The 23763-nt window shown below is 36.8% G+C and overlaps 3 protein-coding genes and 1 long non-coding RNA gene across 4 annotated transcripts; 2 read left to right on the forward strand and 2 right to left on the reverse strand.

Moving 5' to 3' along the window:
• The first annotated feature begins 1738 nt into the window (after positions 1-1738).
• On the forward strand, positions 1739-3331 carry LOC107851766 (UDP-glucosyltransferase 29). The gene has a single exon (XM_016696845.2). The coding sequence runs from the start codon at positions 1896-1898 to the stop codon at positions 3225-3227; it is 1332 nt and encodes a 443-aa protein (XP_016552331.1). The 5' UTR covers positions 1739-1895; the 3' UTR covers positions 3228-3331.
• A 4457-nt stretch (positions 3332-7788) lies between these two features.
• On the reverse strand, positions 7789-8307 carry LOC107849430. The gene has a single exon (XM_016694010.2). It carries the CDS (start codon positions 8305-8307, stop codon positions 7789-7791), a length of 519 nt encoding a protein of 172 aa, XP_016549496.2.
• A 489-nt stretch (positions 8308-8796) lies between these two features.
• LOC107851643 (UDP-glucosyltransferase 29) lies at positions 8797-10908 on the forward strand. Its single transcript, XM_016696726.2, has one exon. The coding sequence runs from the start codon at positions 9466-9468 to the stop codon at positions 10795-10797; it is 1332 nt and encodes a 443-aa protein (XP_016552212.1). The 5' UTR covers positions 8797-9465; the 3' UTR covers positions 10798-10908.
• Positions 10909-13477: 2569 nt separating this feature from the next.
• Positions 13478-14559, reverse strand: LOC124889319. Its single transcript, XR_007048213.1, has 2 exons — positions 13949-14559; positions 13478-13742 (listed from the first exon to the last, which is right to left on the reverse strand). It is a non-coding gene; the product is annotated as an uncharacterized LOC124889319 (long non-coding RNA).
• Between the last annotated feature and the right edge of the window lie 9204 nt (positions 14560-23763).

Raw genomic sequence — 23763 nt, forward strand, 5'->3', positions numbered from 1 at the left:
AAAATGATAAGATATTTAGTAAAGTGATGGAATTATTACCCCCCTCTTCATGCAAACGACCCTAAATTACTTATTTTATTCCTATTAATGACATAATTTACAACTGCATAAATATTCATAATTTGTTTTAGATCACATGATAAGTTCCCCACACAATTATGTTGCATGTCCAACACATGATAAAACATTTCCATTTTCATAAGAATTAATTAGATTTTTTCCTTCACTAGTAAGGTTGCTTTATAGAGCAAACAAGATTTGTTTTAAAATTTTATATCATTTTTATTTTTTTTTAAAGCATAATTGTTTTAACAAGTTAAATGAGCAACTCAAAATCAAATGAAATGAATCTTAGATCTATTTCTTATATATAAATTTGGCAAAAATGATGCACAAAATCATCTGATACATATTATTGGTAGGAGATGACGGACATTTTGTGAAATTAACCGAGTTACATAAAAATTGAACCCAATATCACGGTCATAAAAAATTGGCAAAATGTAAGAACTTTCTTGAAATTGGTTCAATTCTAAGTAACTTTTGTATATTGGCCGTCAATTTGTCGTGTCTCAAGAATAGTAAAAGGCAAAATTTTAAAACATAAATAGAGGAAAATTTGTTCTCCTATAAGGAGGTTCCATCATGCTTGGCAAGTTGTCTAGTCAAATTTGGCTTCTCTTCCTCTTATTTTTCTTTTTCCTTCCCATATGACTATTGACAAAACAAACACAAATAAAAGTAACCACTATATGGAAATGGAATACTTTTAAATTTGTATTCAGTCTTGTTACTTCTAGAGAATGAAATGGCAGATGAAGCTGTCATTTATAAGATTAAAATCTAACGGTTGAAATGACTAGCGTTATCGGAGTGTTATGTAATAGAAGGAATTTTATCAAAATGAAGATAGGTTGATCTATAGAACTATAATTATGTCTATGTTATATGCTAGTGAATATTGGGAAATTAAAGTTTAGTATATTCATGAGATGAGTATCGTGGACATACGAATATTAAGATGGATTTATTGTCATTTCAGATTAGATTAAATTAGAAATGATCACATTCGCAAAAAGTGCAAGTAACAGACATTGAAGATAAAATACTAAGTGATACTTGAGATGGTTTAGACATGTTTTGTATCGACCTATATGAATCATTTGAAAAATACTTTTGTTACGTATTAATTTGTGCTCAACCAATATTTTCCAAAAAATGCTTTTTAATTTGTAAATATAAATTTTCAATATGAGTAATTTCATCCTAAAAAAATAATATTTATTTTTGAGAGAATCAACTTTTTCTGCTTCTTCTACCCATAAAACAACCTAACCTACTCAAAAACACTTAATTTTTGGCAAAAAATCAGCCTAGCACTTGCCAAAGTACCCCGGACCTTTCAAAAGCTTGGGGAAACAGACTACAATTTGAGTCGATATCAGGAAAAGTAACACCAATCATCCCCATAAGAATAAAGAAATATTCCAACAGAAGGCTGATACTTTTTTTTATTTATTTCTTTTATGAGCCTTAGAGAAATTAGCAAAATTGTTGTCTTGTGATCAATCACACGTTCAAGACGTGGAAAATCACCTCTTTCAGAAATATAAAATAAGGCTCCGTACGCTAAACTTTTGTGGTCTGACCCTTCTCCGAACCCCACACAAAGTGGGAGCTCAAGTGCACGGATTGCCCTTTTTTATTTTTATCTCTGTTACCAAACACTATGCAACTTCGATATGTCCTGCGTAATCAATTACGTACATACATCATACATGAATGTGTAGCCTCACTGCAATAATAAAATATCACCAAATACTAGTTATAAATAGATTATCACCATACTTACTATAGCCATCAGAGCAAAATTAAGACACAAAAAATTGTCACTAATGGAGTCCAAGAAAAACACCTTAAGTGTACTTATGTTACCATGGCTAGCCCATGGTCACATTAGTCCATTTCTAGAGCTAGCCAAAAAACTCACAAATAGAAACTTCCACATTTACATGTGTTCCACTCCAATAAACCTAAGTTCCATCAAGAAAAACATCACCAAAAAATACTCTCAATCAATAGAATTAGTTGAGATTCATCTTCCATCTTTGCCAAATCTTCCTCCTCAATACCACACGACGAATGGCCTTCCACCCCATCTCATGAACACACTCAAAATAGCTTTTGAAATGGCAGCTCCAAAATTTTCCAAAATATTACGAACTCTAAATCCGGATTTGGTCATTTATGATTACAATCAACCATGGGCTGCTGACTCTGCTTCTTCTATGAACATCCCTGCTGTGCAGTTCCTCACTTTTGGTGCTGCTGTTGTTTCTATGGCCATCCAGATTTCTAAAGACACAGAAGACAAGTTCCCTTTTCCTGAAATTTACCTGCACGAATACGAAATGATTTCATTGAAGGAAGCTGTTAAAGAATCACCAAGTGACAAGTACTCATTTGATGAGGCTCTTAGGTTATCGCGTGACATTATGCTGGTGAAAACCTGCAGACATTTTGAAGGGAAGTATATAGATTATCTTTCGAATTTGGTTTCCAAGAAAATCGTCCCCGTTGGTTCACTAGTTCAAGAGTCCATTGACCAAGATGATCACGCGGAGATCATGCAATGGCTTGACAAGAAGGAAAAAAATTCAACTGTGTTTGTCTCATTTGGGAGTGAGTATTTCCTATCTAATGAGCAGATACATGCAGTAGCTCAAGGACTTGAGCTTAGCAAAGTGAATTTCATTTGGGTCATCAGGTTTCCACTAGGTGAAAGAATTAACATTCGAGATGCATTACCAGAAGGGTTTCTTGAAAGGGTAGGAGAAAGAGGAACGGTCATAGAAGGATGGGCCCCTCAAGCAACAATTCTTCAACACCCATCGATAGGTGGATTCGTGAGCCACTGTGGATGGAGTTCATTCATGGAAAGTATGAAGTTTGGTGTGCCCGTAATTGCCATGCCAATGCACATTGACCAACCAGTGAATGCTAGACTTGTGGAATATATTGGCATGGGAGTGGAAGCAGCGAGGGTCGAGGATGGGAAGTTACAAAACGAAGAGATTGCAAAGGTGATAAGGGAAGTGGTAGTAGAGGATCGCGGGGAGGCTGTGAGGAAGAAAGCTAAGCAACTGAGTGATAGGATGAATGCGAAAGGGGATAAAGAGATAGATGGTGTGGTGGAAGAACTGGTGGCACTTTGTAACAACAAATGATCAGCAACAATTACGATTTAATTTGCGATCTGTAACGAATTCTTACACTATCAGTGTAACTTGACTATTGTAGCAATTTATTTATCATCCTTTTCAGGTACCAAGACAAGTTTTTTCTAGAAAACTTTCCAACGAATTGCGACCATATGAGCTAAACAACGCGTCCTAGCTGTCTTTCTAGGTTTCTTGACCATCCCATCCAGATTTCACTTGACTTTTCCTCTATAACCTTTTCTATAACATGTAAGTTTTTCTTCACATATTTCTTTCTGACACTAAGCCCAACTGTAGCAGCATATTTGTTGTAATATTCATATACATGCTCATCTGAATCATCAACTCCATCCAAGTTTAATTGGCTGAAATGAACGACAAACATCGTCCATATGTTCAATATACCATTTAAAATGAGAAAGTAAGACAAATTTCACAATCCAACACTTACATTTTAGCAGGTTTTTGCTAAAAAATATACTTCTGAACTAAATTTTACGATGCATCGTCCCTTTCACTACATGTATTTGACAGATTGATACAATCCTGCTAGCTATAAAGAAAGATAAGGGTCCATAGAGGTATATTAGTTTGACAATCAATTAAAACATGCAAAACTGAAGCTCTGCAGCTTGCTCTCTTGCTCTCTGTGTTTCCCTCTTCGTGTGTTCTGTCCTATCGATTTTTGGTCTAAGAATGATTTCTAGTAACTTGATATCCATGGAAAAAATCTAAAAGATTTTCTCTGCTGCCGTGAATTTGGTTGTTGCCAAACTTCTGAGTGAAAATGCAGTTTGGTGCGAAGAGGGAAGAAAGATGAGATTTGTCACACGAAGGGGAGGAAGTACAGGAAAACAACAAGCTGAAACAACAACAAAATGAAGCTGTAAATTGCTGCCAGAAAACAAAATATAGAGAAGAATTACTGAAACTTGTTTTTAATATTCTTATTTTTCTCTTAATTGAACATTACATAGATTACACACACATATATATAGTGTGTGTGTGAGGATTACAAACCACAAAACAAGCAAAAATATCTACTAACTAGGAGTTTCTAGACAAATCTTAATTTCCTGACACTCCTCCTTAAGATTTTTCATTGAAACTCGCTGCAACGTCCTTTGGAACTCAAACTTGTTGGTGGAAAGAGCCTTGGTTAGAATATCGGCTTGTTGTTCTTCACTTCTGCAATGCACCAGCTTAACTTCGCCATTCTTCTCGGCATCTCGCAAAGCATGAAATCTGATGTTGATATGCTTCGTCCTTCCATGTTGCACTGGATTTTCAGCCATAGCAATGGCTGATTTGTTGTCCACATAGATCATTGTTGGTTCTTCTGGCAAAAGATCCAATTCAAACAAGATTTTCCTCAACCAAATTCCTTGATTTGTAGTAGATGCAGCAGCCACATACTCGGCTTCAGCTGAAGATTGAGCTACGATATCCTACTTCTTTGTGCTCCAAGAAAAAATGCCTGAACCAAATGAAAAAGAGTAACCAGATGTGCTTTTGTAATCGTCCAAACATCCACCCCAATTACTATCTGAATAGCCAATAAGAGCTCTATCTCCATACTTCTGTACCAAATGCCATAATCAGTTGTCCCTCTAATATACCTTAACACCCTTTTAGCAGCTCCAAAATGCTTGGTTCTAGGGCATTGCATATATCGGGACAGCAGACTAGCAGCAAACATCATATCTGGCCTGGTAGCAGTCAGATATAACAATCTTCCAATAAGACTACTATAAAGTTTTCAATCTGCATGCTCTTCTCCATTATCCTTCATTAACTTTTCATTCACAACAAGTAGATTTGCAACAGGTTTGCATTTATCAAGTTTGAATCTTTTTAAGAGATTCAAGGCATACCTCTTTTGGGACAAGAAAATTCCTTCAGAAGATTGAAAAATCTCCATTCCCAAGAAGAACTTCATCTGTCCTAGATCAGACATTTCAAAAACTTTTAGCATCGCATTTTTAATTTCTTGAACCGCAAGAGAATCTTCACCTGTGATCATCAAATCATCAACATAAACAGATATCACAATCAACCTCCTATCTGCTTTCCTTTTGAAGTATAAAGTAGGCTCATTTAAGCTTCTGTTGAAGCCTTAAGACAGAAAATGAGTATCCAGCCTACTATACTAAGCTCTCAGGGCTTGTTTAAGGCCTTAGAGAGCCTTTTTAAGCTTGTACACCTTGTCTTCTTCACCTGCAGCTTTAAAACCTTCAGGTTGTTCAACATAAATATCTTCTTCAAGAAATTCATTTAGAAATGCAGTTTTGACATCTAAATGGTAGATTTTCCACTTGTATTATGCTGCAAGAGCAATTAGAAATCTTACTGTCCCATGCCTCGCAACAGGAGCAAACGTATCTCCAAAGTCAACTCCAGGCTGCTAGGAATAGCCTTTAACTACAAGTCTGACTTTATGTTTGAAGATAGAGCCATCTGGATTAAACTTCATTCTATAGACCCATTTAATACTGATGACGTTATTTTGGTCGGGCCTATCAACCAACTCCTAAGTATTATTTTTATTAATCATGGCAAGCTCCTCCTCCATTGAAGAAATCTAAGCTTCATGGTTTGTTGCTTCTTTAAAAGAAGATGGTTTCACAAGAGTAAAATTGCATTGCTCATAAACTTCAGCTAGTGACCTGGTCTTCAAAACTGGAGAATCTGAAGTTAATTCAACATTTGAATTGTTCTCTTTTCCAATAATAGGACTAGAAGAAATATTACTCGTTTGTGGATTTAGAGCTGCATCTGAAGTACTCTCTTCTTGGTTCTTTACAAAAATATCTCGATCCCAATCATAGTGGCTAAACTCGTCCACCACAAAATCTCTATTGATAAGCATCTTCTTTGTACTAACATTATACACTTTGTACCCTTTTGCAATTATGCTGTAGCCCAACAAAATACAGAGTTCTACCTTGTTTTCTAATTTGCCTCTTTTAGCATCTGGAACATGGGCATTGCACACCGAACCAAATACTTTTAAGTGTCTCGCAGACGGATTTATACCCCTCCATACTTCAAATGGTGTCATGTCTTGGAGTATTCTAGTTGGTAACCTGTTTAGCAAATAGACTGCGGTATTGACTGCCTTAGCCCAAAAATATTTAGGCATCTTCTTTTCTTCCTACATGCATCTCGCCATCTCCATCACTGTTCTGTTCTTCCTCTCGGAAACCCCGTTCTGTTCTGGAGTGTAGCAACAGTGAATTGTTGTTGAATACCCAAGTCTTTATAATACTTGCTAAACTGATGTGAAGTATATTTAATTCCATTATCTAACCTAATATACTTCAACCGACATTCACTCTCCCTTTCTACCATGGCCTTAAATTCTTTGAAAATAGAAAACACTTGAACTTTGCTACTTAAAAAATAGACCCATGACATTCGAGTTAGATCATCTATGAAGAGAATAAAATATTTATTCCCACTCAAAGAAAAAGTCCTCATTGATCCACATATATCTGTATGAACCAACTCTAGCTTTTCCTTCGCCCTCCAAGACTTCCTTTAGGAAAGGATCGTCTATGCAATTTACCAAATTGACATCACTCACAAACATATCGGCACATGTCAATTTTGGATACATCAAGCACCATACCTTTGGATTGCATATAAACCAATGAATTAAGGTTGTAATGACCGAATCTTTTGTGCCAAAGCCAGGTATCACTCATTTTAACATTGAAAGAGCAACTTTCAGCAGAATAGCATGAAATTGGAAAGAAATTACCAATCATGCTAATTTTAGCTACTTCACAACCTTTAGGATCATAAATGACATATTTTTTTATCCTTAAAAGTAAGTGAATAACTATTGTGAAGCAATTGAGCAACACTCAACAAGTTTTGAGTCAAGCTTGACACATAAAGAACATTGCTTATGATTTTCATACCTTTGTTCGTAAGAAATTTTATTGATCCTCTTCCTTGAGCTTGCATCAGTGTACCATCTCTAAGTTTCAATTTGGTCCTATCAGACCTATCCAAGCTAACAAACAGATTTTTATCAATCGTCATGTGCCTTGTGCACGCACTATCGACATAACAATTATATTGATCAACATGTGATGTGTGCGAAGCCATGAATACCTCCTCCTCTGATTTTTCAACTTGGTGATCTTCCGCAAAATTTACTCGTTGAGGAAGACAGACCACTTTGATCTTGCTTTTGCCTGCAATACTTCTCAATGTGTCCATACTTCTTACAATATCTACATTGACTAGGGGACCTCTTGAACTTCTGCCAACAATTCTTCTCCAAGTGGTCTGTCTTCTTACAAACACCACAAGGTAGAAATTTTCCTTTCTTCGACGATTCACCTTGTTATCCACCAGATTTTGCCTCTCCAGAGTAGTCTAAAGAGACTTTTTTGCCTTCCTTTGGTTACTTGAATTTATGCCTTGCTTGAAAGGCATCTTCGACTGTCCCTTCACTTCTCATGGTCGCCCGTTGCTCTTGAATTTGCAATTGCGAGATCAGCTCAGCTATTGAAAGAGTAGTCAAGTCACAAGACTCTTCAATAGCTGAGATTTTTTATTCGAACTTGTTTGGAAGGCTGACCATAATCTTCTCTACAACTTTATGATCTGAAAAGTTTTCACCAAGTATCCTTATTTGGTTCACAATATCCATCAGCGTGGAAGAGTATTCCTTCACAGTATTTGAATCCTTCATCTTCAAGAGCTCAAACTCCCTCTTTAAAGCTAAGACCTTAACAGACTTAACTTTATTACTGCCTTCAAACTCCTCGTTTAGCTTATACCAGGCTTCCTTGGCTGTCTCAAAAGTCATAATCCTTGTAAATATCACTTTCGTAAGACTTGAATGTATGTAAGTGAGAGCTCTTGGAGATCTAGTCACCAACTCATCATACTTTTTGATTTCATTGAGAGTTGCGTTGTCTCTCAAATCTTGGACAGCAGGTTCTCCTCTCTCAACGACATCACACAAGTTGAGAGCCTTCAAATAAACCTTTATTTTAATGGCCCAAATATGGTAATTCTGCCCAGAGAAAATTGGAGGACCCATTGTTGGTTGATTTTCCGGTGCCATGTTTTCAGCAAATAGATCCAAGAAAAGGAGTTAAAAATAAGATGAGTCAATCAACGAAAACAGATTCAGATTTCGTAAGAAATGGACTCTGATACCATGTCACACGAAGGGGAGGAAGAACAGGAAAACAACAAGCTGAAACCACAACAAAATGGAGCTGTAAATTGCTGCCAGAAAACAAAATATAGAGAAGAAGAATTGAAACTTATTTTTAATATTCTTATTTTTCTCTTAATTGAACATTACATAGATTACACACACACATATATATATATATAGTGATTGTGTGAGGATTACAAACCACAAAACAAGCAAAAATATCTACTAACTAGGAGTTTCTAGATAAATCTTAATTTCCTAACAAGATTACTGCAAGTTCCGATAGCTGAAAAAGAAAAGTAGTGTCAATATTATGGGATTAATGTAAAAAATGAATATTTACAGGTAAATATTTTAAAATTTGAGACTCTCTGTACCATCGAAAATATGACAAATTATCTACTAGAACCAATAAATATGATTTAATGGTATAAAAACTCTTTACAGTAACGGCGCATACAACTTGAACTCTAGGGAAAAATAAGAAAGAATACCTTTTCAGTTTTCACTAAAGGGTAGTCAATTGTAAATTGAGTTGAAGTGTCTGTCATTAACAATATTCCCACAAAAGGCTGCTGGTACAAAACATTTTTCTTTGTTATCAAATCATTAGGAAAGTTCTAAATGTCCTGCGTAATCAATTACGCACAAGATAATCATAGTATAGGACAGCAACCTCAATGCAACAATATAATATACAAATTCAGTATATTTCTCAATACTTTTTTCCTGGCCCCATGGTCCAGGATGATCAATAGTGTTACTACTTGCCCTCCACCTTGACTCAAGCCTTCAACCTACTGGTTGATGGTGGAGCTGTGGAGGTGCTCAACTATTTGAGCAAGCCTTCCTTGTCTTAGATTTTTCAATACATATACAGATATACAGTGTTTGGACCAAAACTGACAGATTTAGTCGTATTCACTATGCTAGACCCATTTCTAGCTCACAACATATGGTCAGCAAATACTATATATTGATTAAGTCATACTTACTAGATCCATCATATAGATAAAGAAATTGAGCAAGAGAGGGAGAGAGAGAGAAATCTAGCAATTAATGGAGGCCAAGAAGAACACCATTAGTGTTCTCATGTTACCCTGGCTAGCTCATGGTCACATAAATCCATTTCTAGAGCTATCCAAAAAGCTTGCAAATAGAAACTTCCACATTTACATGTGTTCTACGCCAGTAAACCTGAACTCCATCAAGAAAAGAGTCACAGAGAAGTATTCTCAATCAATAGAGTTAGTTGAGCTCAATCTTCCGTCTTTGCCCGATCTTCCTCCTCAATACCACACTACGAATGGCCTCCCACCCCATCTCATGAACACTCTCAAAACAGCATTTGAAATGGCCGCTCCAAAATTTTCCGAAATATTACAAACTCTAAATCCAGACTTAGTCATACATGACTACAATCAGCCATGGGTTGCTGATTCGGCTTCCTCTATGAATATTCCAGCTGTGCAGTTCCCCACTTTTAGTGCAACTGCTGTTGCTTGGGCCATCCACATGTCTGAAAACATAGAAGAGAAGTTTCCATTTCCTGAAATTTACCTGCACCAATACGAAATGCTTTCATTGAAGAAAGATATTAATGAAGCACCAGATAAGATGTTCCCATTCGATGAAGCTCTTAAGCAATCGCAGGATATTATTCTAGTGAAAACTTGCAGAGATTTTGAAGGGAAATATATAGATTATCTTTCAAATTTGGTTTCTAAGAAAATCGTCCCTGTTGGTTCGCTAGTTCAAGAGTCCATTGACCAAGATGATCATGACGAGATCATGCAATGGCTTGACAAGAAAGAAAAAGGTTCAACTGTCTTTGTTTCCTTTGGGAGTGAGTATTTTCTTTCTAATGAGCAGATAAATGCAGTAGCTCAAGGGCTAGAGCTTAGCAGAGTGAACTTTATTTGGGTCATCAGGTTTCCACAAGGTGAACGAATTAACAGTCGAGATGCATTTCCAGAAGGTTTTCTTGAAAGGGTGGGAGAAAGAGGAATGGTTATGGAAGGATGGGCCCCCCAAGCAAAAATTCTTCAACACCCATCGACCGGTGGATTCGTGAGTCACTGTGGATGGAGTTCTTTCATGGAAAGCATGAAGTTTGGTGTTCCCATAATTGCAATGCCAATGCACATTGACCAACCAATGAATGCTAGGCTTGTAGAATATATCGGGATGGGAGTCGAAGCAGTGAGGGATGAGAATGGGAAGCTAATGAGTGCAGAGATTGCAAAGGGGATAAGGAAGGTGTTAATGGAAGAAAGCGGGGAGGGTGTGCGGAAGAAAGCTAAGCAACTAAGTGAGAAGATGAACGCGAAAGGGAATGAAGAGATAGATGGTATGGTGGTAGAGCTGCTGGCCGTTTGTAACAACAAATAACAAGCAACAATCAAGATTTAAATTACTATCTAGAATGTAATTTTACGCTTTGTAACTTGACTATTGTAGCAAGTTATTTATCATCTTCTTCAGGTACCAAGATATGTTTTCTATAGACAATTACTTTTATAGTTTGCATAATGAACAGCTTGCCAAATTCTTTTCACTAGGAACATATATAGCTAAAATCTCATATAAAGGCATGCAATAATAACGAAAGAGAAAAAAAAGGGAAACCAGTCATTTACTCATATAACTTGTAGAGGAGTACTCTTCTTATAATCAAGCAACTCGGTAGTTTTTGGCATCTGGAATGGCCATGAGTAATGTTTTATAGATATATCAGATAAGTTTATTCTCGTCTATAAAACTTTTATTCCTTATAGCCTCCCTCAAGTGCACCTGGGGTTAACCACAGCCAACTTGTCACGAAGGTAATTGAATTGTCTTGTAGATACACTCTTGGTCAACACATCAGCAATCTGATCCAACGAACTTATGTACTTGACTTGCAAATCCTTGGCTGCAACCTTTTCCCGAATAAAGTGAAAATCTAGCTCGATGTGTTTAGTGCGAGCATGAAAAACTGGATTAGCAGTGAGGTATGCAGCTGAGATGTTGTTGCACCAAAGTTTAGGAGCTTGAGGCAAAATAACACCAAGTCCACTGAGAAGACTCTGAAGCCAAGTAATTTCAGCTGTAGCAGCAGCTAAGGCCCTGTATTCAGCTTCAGTACTTGAGCAAGCAACCACTCTTTGTTTCTTGGAACACCAAGAGTCAAGAGACAATGTTTGATTCAAAAATGTACCAACCAAGCAAGAAGCTTCGATCATCTGGGCAGCCAGTCCAATCAGCATCAGAGAAACTATTTATATTAAGTCGAGGAGAGGGTCGTAAAAGAAGCCCCAGATGAAGAGTACCCTTGAGATACCGAAGTAAGCGTTTCATGGCTTGAGAGTGCGACTCCATTAGGTTGTGCATGAATTGGCAGAGTTTGTTCACAGTGTCACATCCTTTTTCGCCCGGACGGATCGAAGTTGAAGGATTTTTCTAATTAAAATAACGGTGTTAAATAGAGATTATTTTAATTACAAAGCCGCCACTTGGAATTAAGTTATGGTGTTCCAAGTCACCTTATTGAATCCCTAATAAAAAAGAAGTGACTCTTTATTATGGTCTGCAAAAATAGAAGATCGGGTAAGGAATTCTGTTGACCGAGAGGAAGGTGTGAGGCACCCCTCGCGTCTCGTGGTTCAAGTACGGTCGCTTTTATTGACTTATAACTTAAACTATTTCGATAAATTGTGTTAAGGCCTACGTCGCTCATTTTATTATACTAAAACTCGTCTTACTAAATAAATCGATAAATGTAAAAATATTTGTCAAATTAATTTTAGAAAAAGTATTTGCCAAGCTGTACTTTTTTTACATCCTTCAATTTTAAATGTCTCGAAAATGATGCATATGTCGCATTCTTAATCGAGATGAATATTTTAAACATATCTAAAATTTATCTAGTATTTAAAAGCGTGCTTACTTGAAATACTACTTAATCTTAAATAAAATTTAATTAAATGATTAATTATTAGTTTACGAAAATAATTATCTACATTTATTAATAATGACAAATAAATTAAAATAATAATAATAATAATAATAATAATAATAATAATAATAATAATAATAACAATAACACCCTAAACTAACCATATTATTTTTAATTTTGATAAATCCCAAATTTATATATATTTAGTAATTAACATAAAAAATAAAATATCATAAAACCAAATTATCTACGAAATAATCATTTTTTTTTATAGCAAACTAAAGACACACTATGTTAAATTAACGCCTAATGAAAAAGAAATGCTATTAATCAGTTTTGATATTTTTCGGCGACAGGTGGGTTTTCGATGGGACGACGGAAAAAGAATAAAAGAGAGAATGATGGTGGCAGCGCGTTGGTGAGGTTAGGGAAGGCGCTGAGTCGCCGGCGCTGGGGCGCAGATCTGGTAAAAGATTGGCCGGAGAAGGAGCCAGCGACGGAAAAAAAAGGGGGGGGGTGCTGTCGCAGGGAGAGGGGAGAGAGATGGCAGGCTCGGGGAAAGGAGAAGATGGGGCAGTGCCATTGTTAGGCTTCGCCGTTGGCCGGAAATGGAGGAGGGACGGTGGTGAATGGTGGAGGCGCGACTGTCGCCGTTCATAGTGGCTGATCCAGCGAGATACAGCCGGCGATGGGGGATTGTTGGCGATGTTAGATCTGGTTTGGAATGTTTTTCGGCGCATTTCGTCGCCGGAATAGTAACAGTAATAGCGATGGAATATTTGGTCATTGTTTTCTATATATTTTCCGACGAAAAATATGTTTCTTCTCAGATTCAAAACTTTCGCTATTTTTATTGAATCAAATTCAAAATTTTGCTGCTTAATTACTAATTTTCTCTCCCTATCTATCAATTTCTCTTCACTTTTTTTTTTCGGTCATTTATTATACTGTATGTGCAAGTGAAAATGGAGGAATGTCTTGTGCATTTTTCAGTGTGTATGCGTATATGAGGATGACAGTGCGTGTTTTGTGTGTTTGTGTGGGTACAGTGTTAGTGTCTGCAGTATATTTCTTGCCTCTAATGGATATCTGTAAATTGTACATAGTGTAAACAATGAACTCATTTTTTTTTATTAAATAATAAACATACATAATATTTAAACATTATCTGCATACAAATATACACATATTCTGAAATCTGAATGCTAAACGATGTTCAAGATCACTTTAACATTCGATATTATACTTTTCACAAAAAAGTTTACAATAAATAGCATAAAATTGAAATAGAACCTGTTAATGTATTTAAGAAAAATCCAATCATCGTAATCGAAAACCTTGATCCCACTTCAACTTTTATTTCTCTCTTTGTTTGAGTCCATAAAGAGCTTTGTGTAACCTGCACACATGAATCGAAAATTTCGGATCAATAAAACCTGTTGGTTGAGTCATATATCTGACCATGTAGGAAAGCATTCTTGACGTCTAACTGACAAAGAGCCTGTCCTCGTGCAATAGCTATGGTAAAAATAACTTGGATTGTCGTAGGCTTGGCCACCCGACTAAAGGTATCATGATAATCAACTTGAGAATCCATATACATACCACTTGGGATTCACTTGCCATATGTATATGGATTCTCAATGGAACCATTAGGATTGAGTTTCAACTTGAGAATCCATATACATACCACAATATTTTTGGCAAGTGAAGATGGGACAAGAGACCATGTACCATTTTGGATAAGAGCGTTGTATTCCTCTAGCATGACCTTTCTCCATTCAGGATCTTTGTTAGCTTGGGAAGAGTTTGTAAATTGAGTAGACTTCCTTGATTTCAGATTGGAAAAGAATCACAACTATCCAAACTCCATCATATATCATACGTTTGAATTTTAAATATACAAATATATATATATATATATATATATATGTTTATATCCTAATAGTGGGATGAAAGATGAAATTACTAGAAGTCCAAAAATCTGGAAAAAGAAGAATTTCACAAGTTGGTATACTCCTTCCGTACTTATTTATATGACACAATTTGAATTTCGTAAGTTCACACGTAATTTTTTTTTTTTGAAATAAAAATTATATAATTGCAAACTGCTTACAAAATTAAAATATTATAAGTTACAAGAATTAATAATTTAAAATATTTAAAAGATACATAAAAAAAATTACAATAAAAACAGACTATACTTGTATTGCCACATAAATTAGGCCAAAGGTAATAATAGTTATCAGGAAATCATACTTTGTGGCTTTGTGCAGTTGGTTGATCATAGTTGGTAAAAGTTGGATTTCTTCCTTGTAATTTCGTCTCTTATTTCCCCTTTCTATGCCCCATTTGTAGAAGGAGAAAAAATACGCAAAATAGTTATCCTAACCATGCTTTAAAAACTCATTTTAGTCAATTAAGCACTTTTTAAAAACGTAAAAATATAAATATTTTGGGAGGAGCGTGGAAAAAAAATGAAAACTTGTCAAAATTGGATTAATGAGATTAATTTGAATATCGGAGCTCCAGCCGCTTTCTCCGAGCAAGACCAATGTCATCTCAAACACAACAACCAGATGAATCCAACCATACAAAAAGTCCTAATTTTCCAAGGCCGGATCTTTATCGAAGTTGAGCTTATGTTGTGCCACATATGGCAAATTCTGGTGTCAGTGGCGAAATTAGGTTCACCTGATACAATTTGTATTTGTTAATACAAAAATAGTATTCATATATTAAGAAATCCAGTCTCTTTTATACTTATATCTTGTATTCAATGATACAATTTATTTGTTGATACGAATTGTATTTGTGGATACAACTTGAACCATTCAAATATAAATGGTTTAGTCAGTTGCATCCCTCTCTCCATTTCTCTCCCTCACTGTCTCTCAGTTTTTTTTCTCTCTCTTTTTGTATTAGGAGCCTATGTTTTGTATTTTATATTTGTATTTGTTTTTTTATATATATGTTTGCATTTCTCTATACTTTATTGTATTGTATGTGTTATTGGTATTTATATATTCTTAATATATGTATATATATATATATATATTCATTATCTACGTGTTACTTGCCACGATCCAAATCAGGACTCTGGCCGTGATGAGCATTCCAAACCGACGAAGGCCTGAGATGACCCCTTAACATTATATCATAAGTATAGTCATACTTAAAGTTGCGAAAACAAGACCATAAAAAAAGTTTCAATATTCAAATAAAGAAACATCCATGTCTTAAAACCAAATTCAACAATTGTCCAACACCTGTATAAAAAGCCTCTAACTTTAAGAATACTCCTAAGTCGGGACATGGCTCCAACTATGTCATAAAAATAATAAGTTGATAGAATAAAAACATAAGAGAAATGAACAATCGCCTTTCGGATGATGGAGGGTTCACCACTTATCACCAATTGTCCAAGAGAGAACATGAGTGCCTTAATGCTGCACAGAATAATGAAAAAATATCTCCAAACCTACATCATAAAATGATATAGCATCCAGAGATGGTCAGGACACTGAGTACTGGCAAGAAACAAAGGGAAATGAATAAAACATTCATTTATAAAACTAGTCAGAAAGCTTATTTTCATTATCCATAATAACAATAATAAAGTACGAAACAAGGGACAAGGAACAAGGAGCATAAAGACATGACCATGTAAAATTTAGTCCTGAACTATGTAGCTTTTCACCATCATCCTGTAACTCATGAGCTATATGAGTTTGATACTCCCTAACCTGTGGGTCCTCAATCCATGTTAGAAACATAGAATAGGATTAGGCCAAAAACACCAATAGACAATAGCCACCATAAACATAACTGTATATTATTGTGCGAAGAAAGCATACAACGGTCATCCTCCGTTTAGGACAACTATAATGACCCTTCAGGTCATTGATCGTATTCTTCTAATTGTGCCGTTATATCTTCTCCATAGACGCCCCAAGTTACTAGTGACTTGCTGGAACCGATAGAACAGTTACCTGGTGGTTCATTTAATTTTCGTTGGTTTTAGATGGCCACCAAGCAAAAACTTCAATAAAATAACCTTAAATGCAAAATCTAACTTTGTCAACACATTCAGATTATCAAAACTATATGGTTACATATTTTATATGCTCGAATCAGAGCCCAAATTCATCTTGAGGCATTGGCCGAAGCCCGGAATCAAATCCCAAGCTTTATCCATGTATGGCATTGAATGAGATACCGTGACCGCGGTGATATAGGTGCGACCACAGTGCTGCGACCCCGGCTAGGCGGGTGGTGCGACCGCGAGACTAGAGGGCTGGACAAGCCTATTTAAAAACTATTTTTTTTGAAATTTTGTCCATTTTGTGCCTCCCTCTTAACTCCAAGCCCTAATGGAGTGTGAAAATTTCTAAGTGAGTCTTGTGGGTTGATTGAATGCTTGAACAAATTATGAAATTGAATTTTTCTACAAATTTAAGGTATGGTTGCTTCTAGTTTTGTATTGAATTCTTGAAAAGTTTGACCCAAAACCCCAAAGGCTTAAGACTTAGATTGAGCCCCAATTGTGATTGATTAATTCAAATTAGTTGAGGGTTATAACTCCCTAATGATATGTGAGTAATGGATTGGTCTTGGAAACTCTTTTTCCAAAGGTGAAACCTACTTAGGGGTTTGGTGTCCTTTTGAACCCATGACACAATGGTGCCTCAATGGGTATGGTGTTGTAATGCTTAGATTGTATTATTGACAGCTTTACTTGTGGAGGAAGGAGCTTCAGCAAAGGAAAGGAAAAGCTTGTTGGCTCGTGAGTTGGTTGGACTTAAGGTAGGTTAGGCTTACTTGTAGTTAGATTGAGCTTGATTGTAGTATAATTGTTGATATCTTATGATATTTGGCGCGGTTTAGATAATAAATTATGAATGGTGATAATTGAGATTAGTTGGTTCTTATAGGTTATCGAATTTGTGATATGATGTGCTTGACCCTTAGCCTAGAACCTTGGGTGGTCTACTTGTGGTTTCATGAATAGTAAGATAATACTCTAGTGGCTCGAATAAATGAGAATGGTGTTGCTTTCTAACCTTAGGATTATGTTGACCTTGCTAGTGCTTAGTTAGTAAATGACCTTAGTGTTGGATTGACTCAGGAGGAGTACTTGAAAAAGGTATCCCCGATAGGCTTAGCAAAGATTGATAAGCCCTTATGATATAATTTAGATATTTTAGTCTAATCTGGGTAGATGATAGACTTGTGATGGTGGACGTTGGCATTCTTGGGATTTAGAAGTGGTACTTGTCCCGCCTTAAGCTTGAACTATGGAATCCCCTAGAGACCTAGGTACTAAATGAATGTCTAATTTACGTTGTTGATATTATTAATGGTTAAACCTCAGTGGTTGGGTTACACATGTGGATAATGGTTGGTTACATGTATACTTGATGGATTATCTAATGGTCATGATTGAGTTAGCCTTGTGAAAGTAATGATTGCATATGTATCATATGGATATTCATGCTCATGTCTATGCTTATGCTATGTGGTAATACTTATTAGCAAAGTAGGATGATACATGTTCTCTTACATCCTTATTACACTTAAACTATTATTGTGATCTTGCATTTGCTTATTGATTTAACTAGCTACGTATATGTATGTTGTTGCCTTGAGAAATATGAAATAATATGATGATAATGCTCGATAAATTCAGAGAAACTATTGATATGATGATTATGCCCAGTAAATTCAGAGGAAATGTTAATATTATGATAATGTTTGATAAATTTGAAAGAGATAATGATGTTATGATGATGCCCAATAAACCCGAAAGAGGTAATGAGGTTATGATGCCATGTGGGGCAACTTATATAAATGCATTCATACACGTGAGGTTAATCCTTATGGGGCCAAACCACTTATGTACTTATGATATGATATCTTCTTTGGTGAATGGTTGTTTATTCCTTGTCCTTATTCACCAATTAGGAGGTGCGACCAGTTTGACTCTAAGTAGTACCTAGTGATGAATTATGCTAAAGATTGGGTTAAGTTCTCTTGATAGGATAATCATGTGTAAGGCTAAAGCTCGCTTATTAATCTACTTGACTCGAATAAATAATTATGTTATGGATTTTCGCCTAGTAAAGTGGCTTATGCGAACACTAGTTGTTTCTAATAATGGCTATGGATCGTGGTCTAAAGGCTTAGGAAACTAGTTGGTGGACATTACTTTGATAAGATGTGGAAACTAATCCTTAAGGTTGTGACATGCTTAATGATATTGGTCTTTGTATTGTATGATGAATAGTTAAGTTGACTTTTAGCATGTGATTCCGTCGTGGATTAATTAATGGCTTATATAATGAGGTTGCTAACTAGATAATGGCTTTGGGATAGGTGGATAAATAATGGTGTTGGTAACTTGTAGATTTTCCTTATTTAATGACTAGTAAACTATGAGACTTGTAAGCTAGTGCTTAATGGATTTGGTAATTAGCTAATATACGCTAAACATGGAGTTTATCAATGAACTAGAGATTTTGTAACTATATACCTATGTTTTGACAATATTGGTTTATTTGTGATTAAATTACGGTATGATCATTGTATGTGGTTCTCGTAATAAGCCATGACAGGGTTGTGCTACCCACGGCTTTGAAAAGTGTGGAGTAATTGTGCCTTATTGTATTATTGGTTGATCTTTTGGTGTACTCTCTGGTGGTATGAGACGCCGTGATGAGTTCTTTGTGTTGTATTAGTTTGGTGTAATCTCCGGTGGTATGGGATGCCGTGACAAGTTCTTGGTTGTGTTCTTTTGTATGTACTTCCTCGCGGTATGGGACGTCGTGGTAAGTCTTGTGTTTTATACTTTTGTGATGTATATGTATTGAATATTAAATGATGTGATTAATAATGGGTATGTAACCTACGCTTCCTAAATAGTACTCATTTGATTTGACGGTTATGAGTCTATTAATATAGTAATCGTGCTATTGCCTTAGTAGTATATGTATATTGTTACACTGATATTGGAGGAGATTCAGGTTCAATTCTTTACCTTGACTTTAAGTTATTGTCTTACTTTATATCGCCTTTATATTATAGTTTAGCTCAGTTGGCCGATGATGCCTACTGAGTACCCATGTTTTGGTACTCATACTACACTCCTGTACCTTTTTGGTGCAGACCCAGGTTCTAGTTGCCTTCGTTGAACTAGTTTGTGCTGCGTTGACTATTTGGAGACAAGGTGAGCACTTGGAGTTTGAGTTTCCCTCTTTCCCCTCTATCTTTATTTTTCTTTTGTTTTCGAGACAAATGTATAAGGCTATCTAAGACAGTTTAGACTTTGAGATTGTAAATTCCTATTGTCAAGTTTAGAAGCTCTTGTATTAATATTGTCAGGTCATGGGATTTGTATTGGAATTCGATTGTCTTTAGCTGTGAAATGCTATTATTTATATTGTATTCACATATAGGGTCTGTGTTGGACATTTCTACTGAAGTAACCCATTGCATTAGATTCGGGTTACGATATCAGCTTACCTACTGATGAGATGTAGTAGGTGCCATCATGACTTGGAATTCAGGTCGTGACAAAATTGAATCAGAGCCTAGGTTTCACCGATATTATTGGTACATGAGCAAGTGTCTAAGAGAGTCCTGTGAATCAGAACATTGGCGTCTGTTTCTTATCTTCGAAAGGCTATGAGACATTCTTAGGATTCCTTCACTTGTTTCATTCTTATCGTCCTAAGAGTCTGAGTTGGTTTGTACAATATTCTATTGACTTTACTCTTTCACATATGCCCAGGACACATGCTTTAGTAATACGTGAGGAGGGTCTCAAGATCCAGACTCATGATTTATCCCCAGTTAGAGATTAGGGTGTACCTTCTCAGGATCATATTCCTGCACCCAAGCCAGAGACCCCTCCACCTTAGCCAACGGTGGTCTAGGGACCAGCCTAGGCTCCACCAATATTTATCCCCTCTTCTTTGCGTATAGATGTTTTGGTTCAGCTGTTGGGTATCATTGATAGTTCACAGTCTTCTAGAGCAGGAGTGCAACCTGTAGATATAGTTCTTGGAGTTAGGGTTTCTCCTATTCCAGCCGTCATTCAGCCGACAGCTATTCAGACAGTTGTGACCTAGCCTACTATGTTTGCTGAGGATTAGAAGATGCTGGGTAGGTTCTTGAGGTTGGCTCCACCTAGATTTGTTGGTGCTCCTAGAGATGATATTTGAGTTTCTGACTACTTGTGAGGATAGGATTTGTGGGTTAGTCCTTGCTAAGACTCATGGCATAAACTACACCATATTTTAGTTGGACTTGTCTGTTAAACACTGGTAGAAGGGTTTTATGAGTTCTAGACCAATTGGATCTTTCCCCCTCTCTTAGGCTCAGTTCTCCAAGATGTTCTTAGAGAACTTTATGCCTCGTAGCCTCAGAGATCATTTGAGAGATTAGTTTTCTAGGTTGGATCAGTGTTCTATGACAGTTGGTGAGTATGAAGCTAGTTTCCATGAGTTGGCTAGACATGCCATTGCTATATTGGATACTGAGTAGTAGAGAGTTTGTTGCTTTGTTAGAGAATTGAGACTCCCTATTCGGATGGCTACTCAGAGTTTGGTTATTGTAAGTAGGACCTTTGCTGAGGTTGTTGATCATGCTAGGATGATGGAGGACATGCAGAGAGAGGGCCATGATAAAATGCCCAAGTTTCAGGGCAGATTTGGAGAGAGTCTTAGTAGTTCTCGATTTAGAGGTAGTATTTCTTATGCTGGACATCCTCCACATCCATATTTTCATCCTTAGGGTTAGATTAGTCGATAGTGTAGGCAGTTGATGAGGATCGGCTTATTTCTAGTGGGCTCCCCAGTAGGGGCGGTGATCAGTCTGTCAGAGGTTCATCTATGGGACATGCTAGGTGTGGTAGCTATTCCAGATCAGTCGAATATATGAATTCTGGTTCTTCCTGGGAGTATTGTTTTACTTGTGGACTTCTTGGTTATTTCTCTAGAGAGTGCCCTAATCATAGGGTGATGGTTGTTTCAGCCCAGAAAGCTACTCCTACAAGGGTGGTTCATCCCTTAGGTAGGGATAGTGTGCGAGGTTATAGAGATTGTTACCAGGGTGCTTGAGGTAGTACTCAGGCAGGCAGGGCAGGGGGTCATTTAGGTTCCCAGTTAGGTGGCGGGCATGGTCAGTTGTATGAAGTACCTGTTAGGACCAAGGCTAAGACTTCAGATACTGTAATCACAGGTGCATTCTGGTATGATGCAAGTCGGCTTTTGCTTTATTTGATCCTAGATCTATTTATTCTTATATATCTGCTTATTATACACCACAGTTGGAGTTGACTAATGATTTATTATTTGTGTCATTGCACGTATCTACTCTCATATGTAATTCTTTAGTAGTGGATTGGGTATTCAGATCATGTGTTGTGACAGTTAGTCATGTCGATGCTTATGCTGATCTTATTATTTGGATATGTTGCATTTTGATATGATTTTAGTCATGGACTGGTTATCCCACTATCATGCGATTACGAATTATTTTGCCAAGACCGATTCCTTAGTCATTCTCGGTAGGCCCCCAATTGTGTGGCTGGGAGCTATTATTTATGAGCCGACGGGGATTATTTCCTGTGTTTGTGCTAGGTGGTTTATGTCAAGAGGTTGCAAGTCTTATCTTATCTATCTGTATGATACCCGCGTAGAGAGTCCAACGCTTAACTCTGTTCCTACTGTGTATAAGTTTCTTGATGTGTTTCCTGACAATCTACTTGGTATCCCTACCAACCGTGAGATCGAGTTTTATATTGACCTTGAGCCTGGTACTCGACCTATTTCTATGGCACCTTATCATATGGCTCCCGTAAAGCTTAAGGATCTGAACTCTCAGATCCAGGATCTTTTTGGCAAAGGGTTCATTAGTCCGAGTGTGTACCCATGGGGAGCCTCTATTTTGTTTGTAAAAAAGAAAGATGACTCGATATGAATGTGTATTGATTATAGGCATCTTAATAAGGTGACGGTGAAGAATCGTTATCCTATGCCTCACATTGAGGATTTGTTTGACCAGCTTCAGGGTGCAACTGTGCTTTCTAAGATAGATTTGAGGTTCGATTATCATCAGTTGAGGATTCGGGCTGAGGATATACCGAAGACAGCTTCAGGACCCATTATGGTCACTATGAGTTTTTGGTAATATCTTTTGGGCTAAATAATACCCCAGATGCATTTATGGACTTGATGAACCATATGTTCAAACTTTTTCTAGACTCTTTTGTTATTGTGTTCATTGATGATATCCTTGTATATTTGAGGAGTAGTGAGGAGCACGCACAATTTTTGGGAAATATGCTCTAGGTTTCGTAAGAGCATATGCTTTTGTCCAAGTTCTCCAAGTGTGAATTTGGCTTGAGTCGGTGTCTTTTCTCAGGCACGTGGTGTCCAAGCGCTGGTATTATGGTAGACCCAGCTAAGATTTCAGTGATTCGTGATTAGGATAGGCCTACATCTCCGATTGAGGTTTGCCATTTTATTGGGTTGGCCGGTTATTACAGTAGTTTTGTGAAGAGTTTTGCTACCTTATCAGCCCTATGACTAGATTGACCCGGAAAAAAGTTCCCTTTCGATGGTCCAAAGAGTATGATTCGACCTTTGAAAAGCTCAAGGATTGTCTCACCTCAGCCCCAGTGTTAGCTCTTCCAGTTGAGGGTGAAGGATTTACTATTTTTTGTGATGCTTCTAGTGTTGGTTTGGGTGTGTTTTAATGCAGCAGGGTCATGTCATTGCCTATGCTTCTAGACATCTTAAGGTGCATGAGCACAAGTACCTCACTTATGATTTGGAGTTAGAAGCAGTAGTTTTTGCACTCAAGGTTTGGAGGCATTACTTGTACAGTGTGTGTTGTAAGATTTTCACCGTTCATTGTAGTCTTTAACATCTTATGACCTATCGAGAGCTTAATGCTCGCCAGTGTAGGTGGATGGTATTGCTAAAGGATTATGATATGTCTATCCTGTATTATTCGGGTAAGGCTAATATGGTGGCGGATGCCTTGAGTTACAAGACGGTGAGCATGGATAGTTTTGCTTGTATTTAAGTTTCTTAGAGGCCCTAGGCACGGGACATCTAGTCCATGGCTAATTTGATAGTTCGCCTCAATATTTTAGATCCTGTGAGGATCGTGGCTTGTGTGGAAGTGAGGTCCTCTCTGTTTGAGCAGATTCGTGTCAGTTAGTTCAAGGATAGTAAATTATGTCTTCTCCGTGATCTAGTGGTGAGTTTGGGAGACACTCCATGAATTTTGAGGGTATCTTGAGATTTTAGGGTCGTATTTGTGTTCCCTGACTCAATGATTTGATTCCATCGATTATACACGAGGCTCATAGTTCTTGATATTCTATTTATCCCAGTACAACTAAGATTTAT

Source organism: Capsicum annuum, chromosome 12 (assembly GCF_002878395.1).
Source record: "Capsicum annuum cultivar UCD-10X-F1 chromosome 12, UCD10Xv1.1, whole genome shotgun sequence".
NCBI lineage: Eukaryota > Viridiplantae > Streptophyta > Magnoliopsida > Solanales > Solanaceae > Capsicum > Capsicum annuum.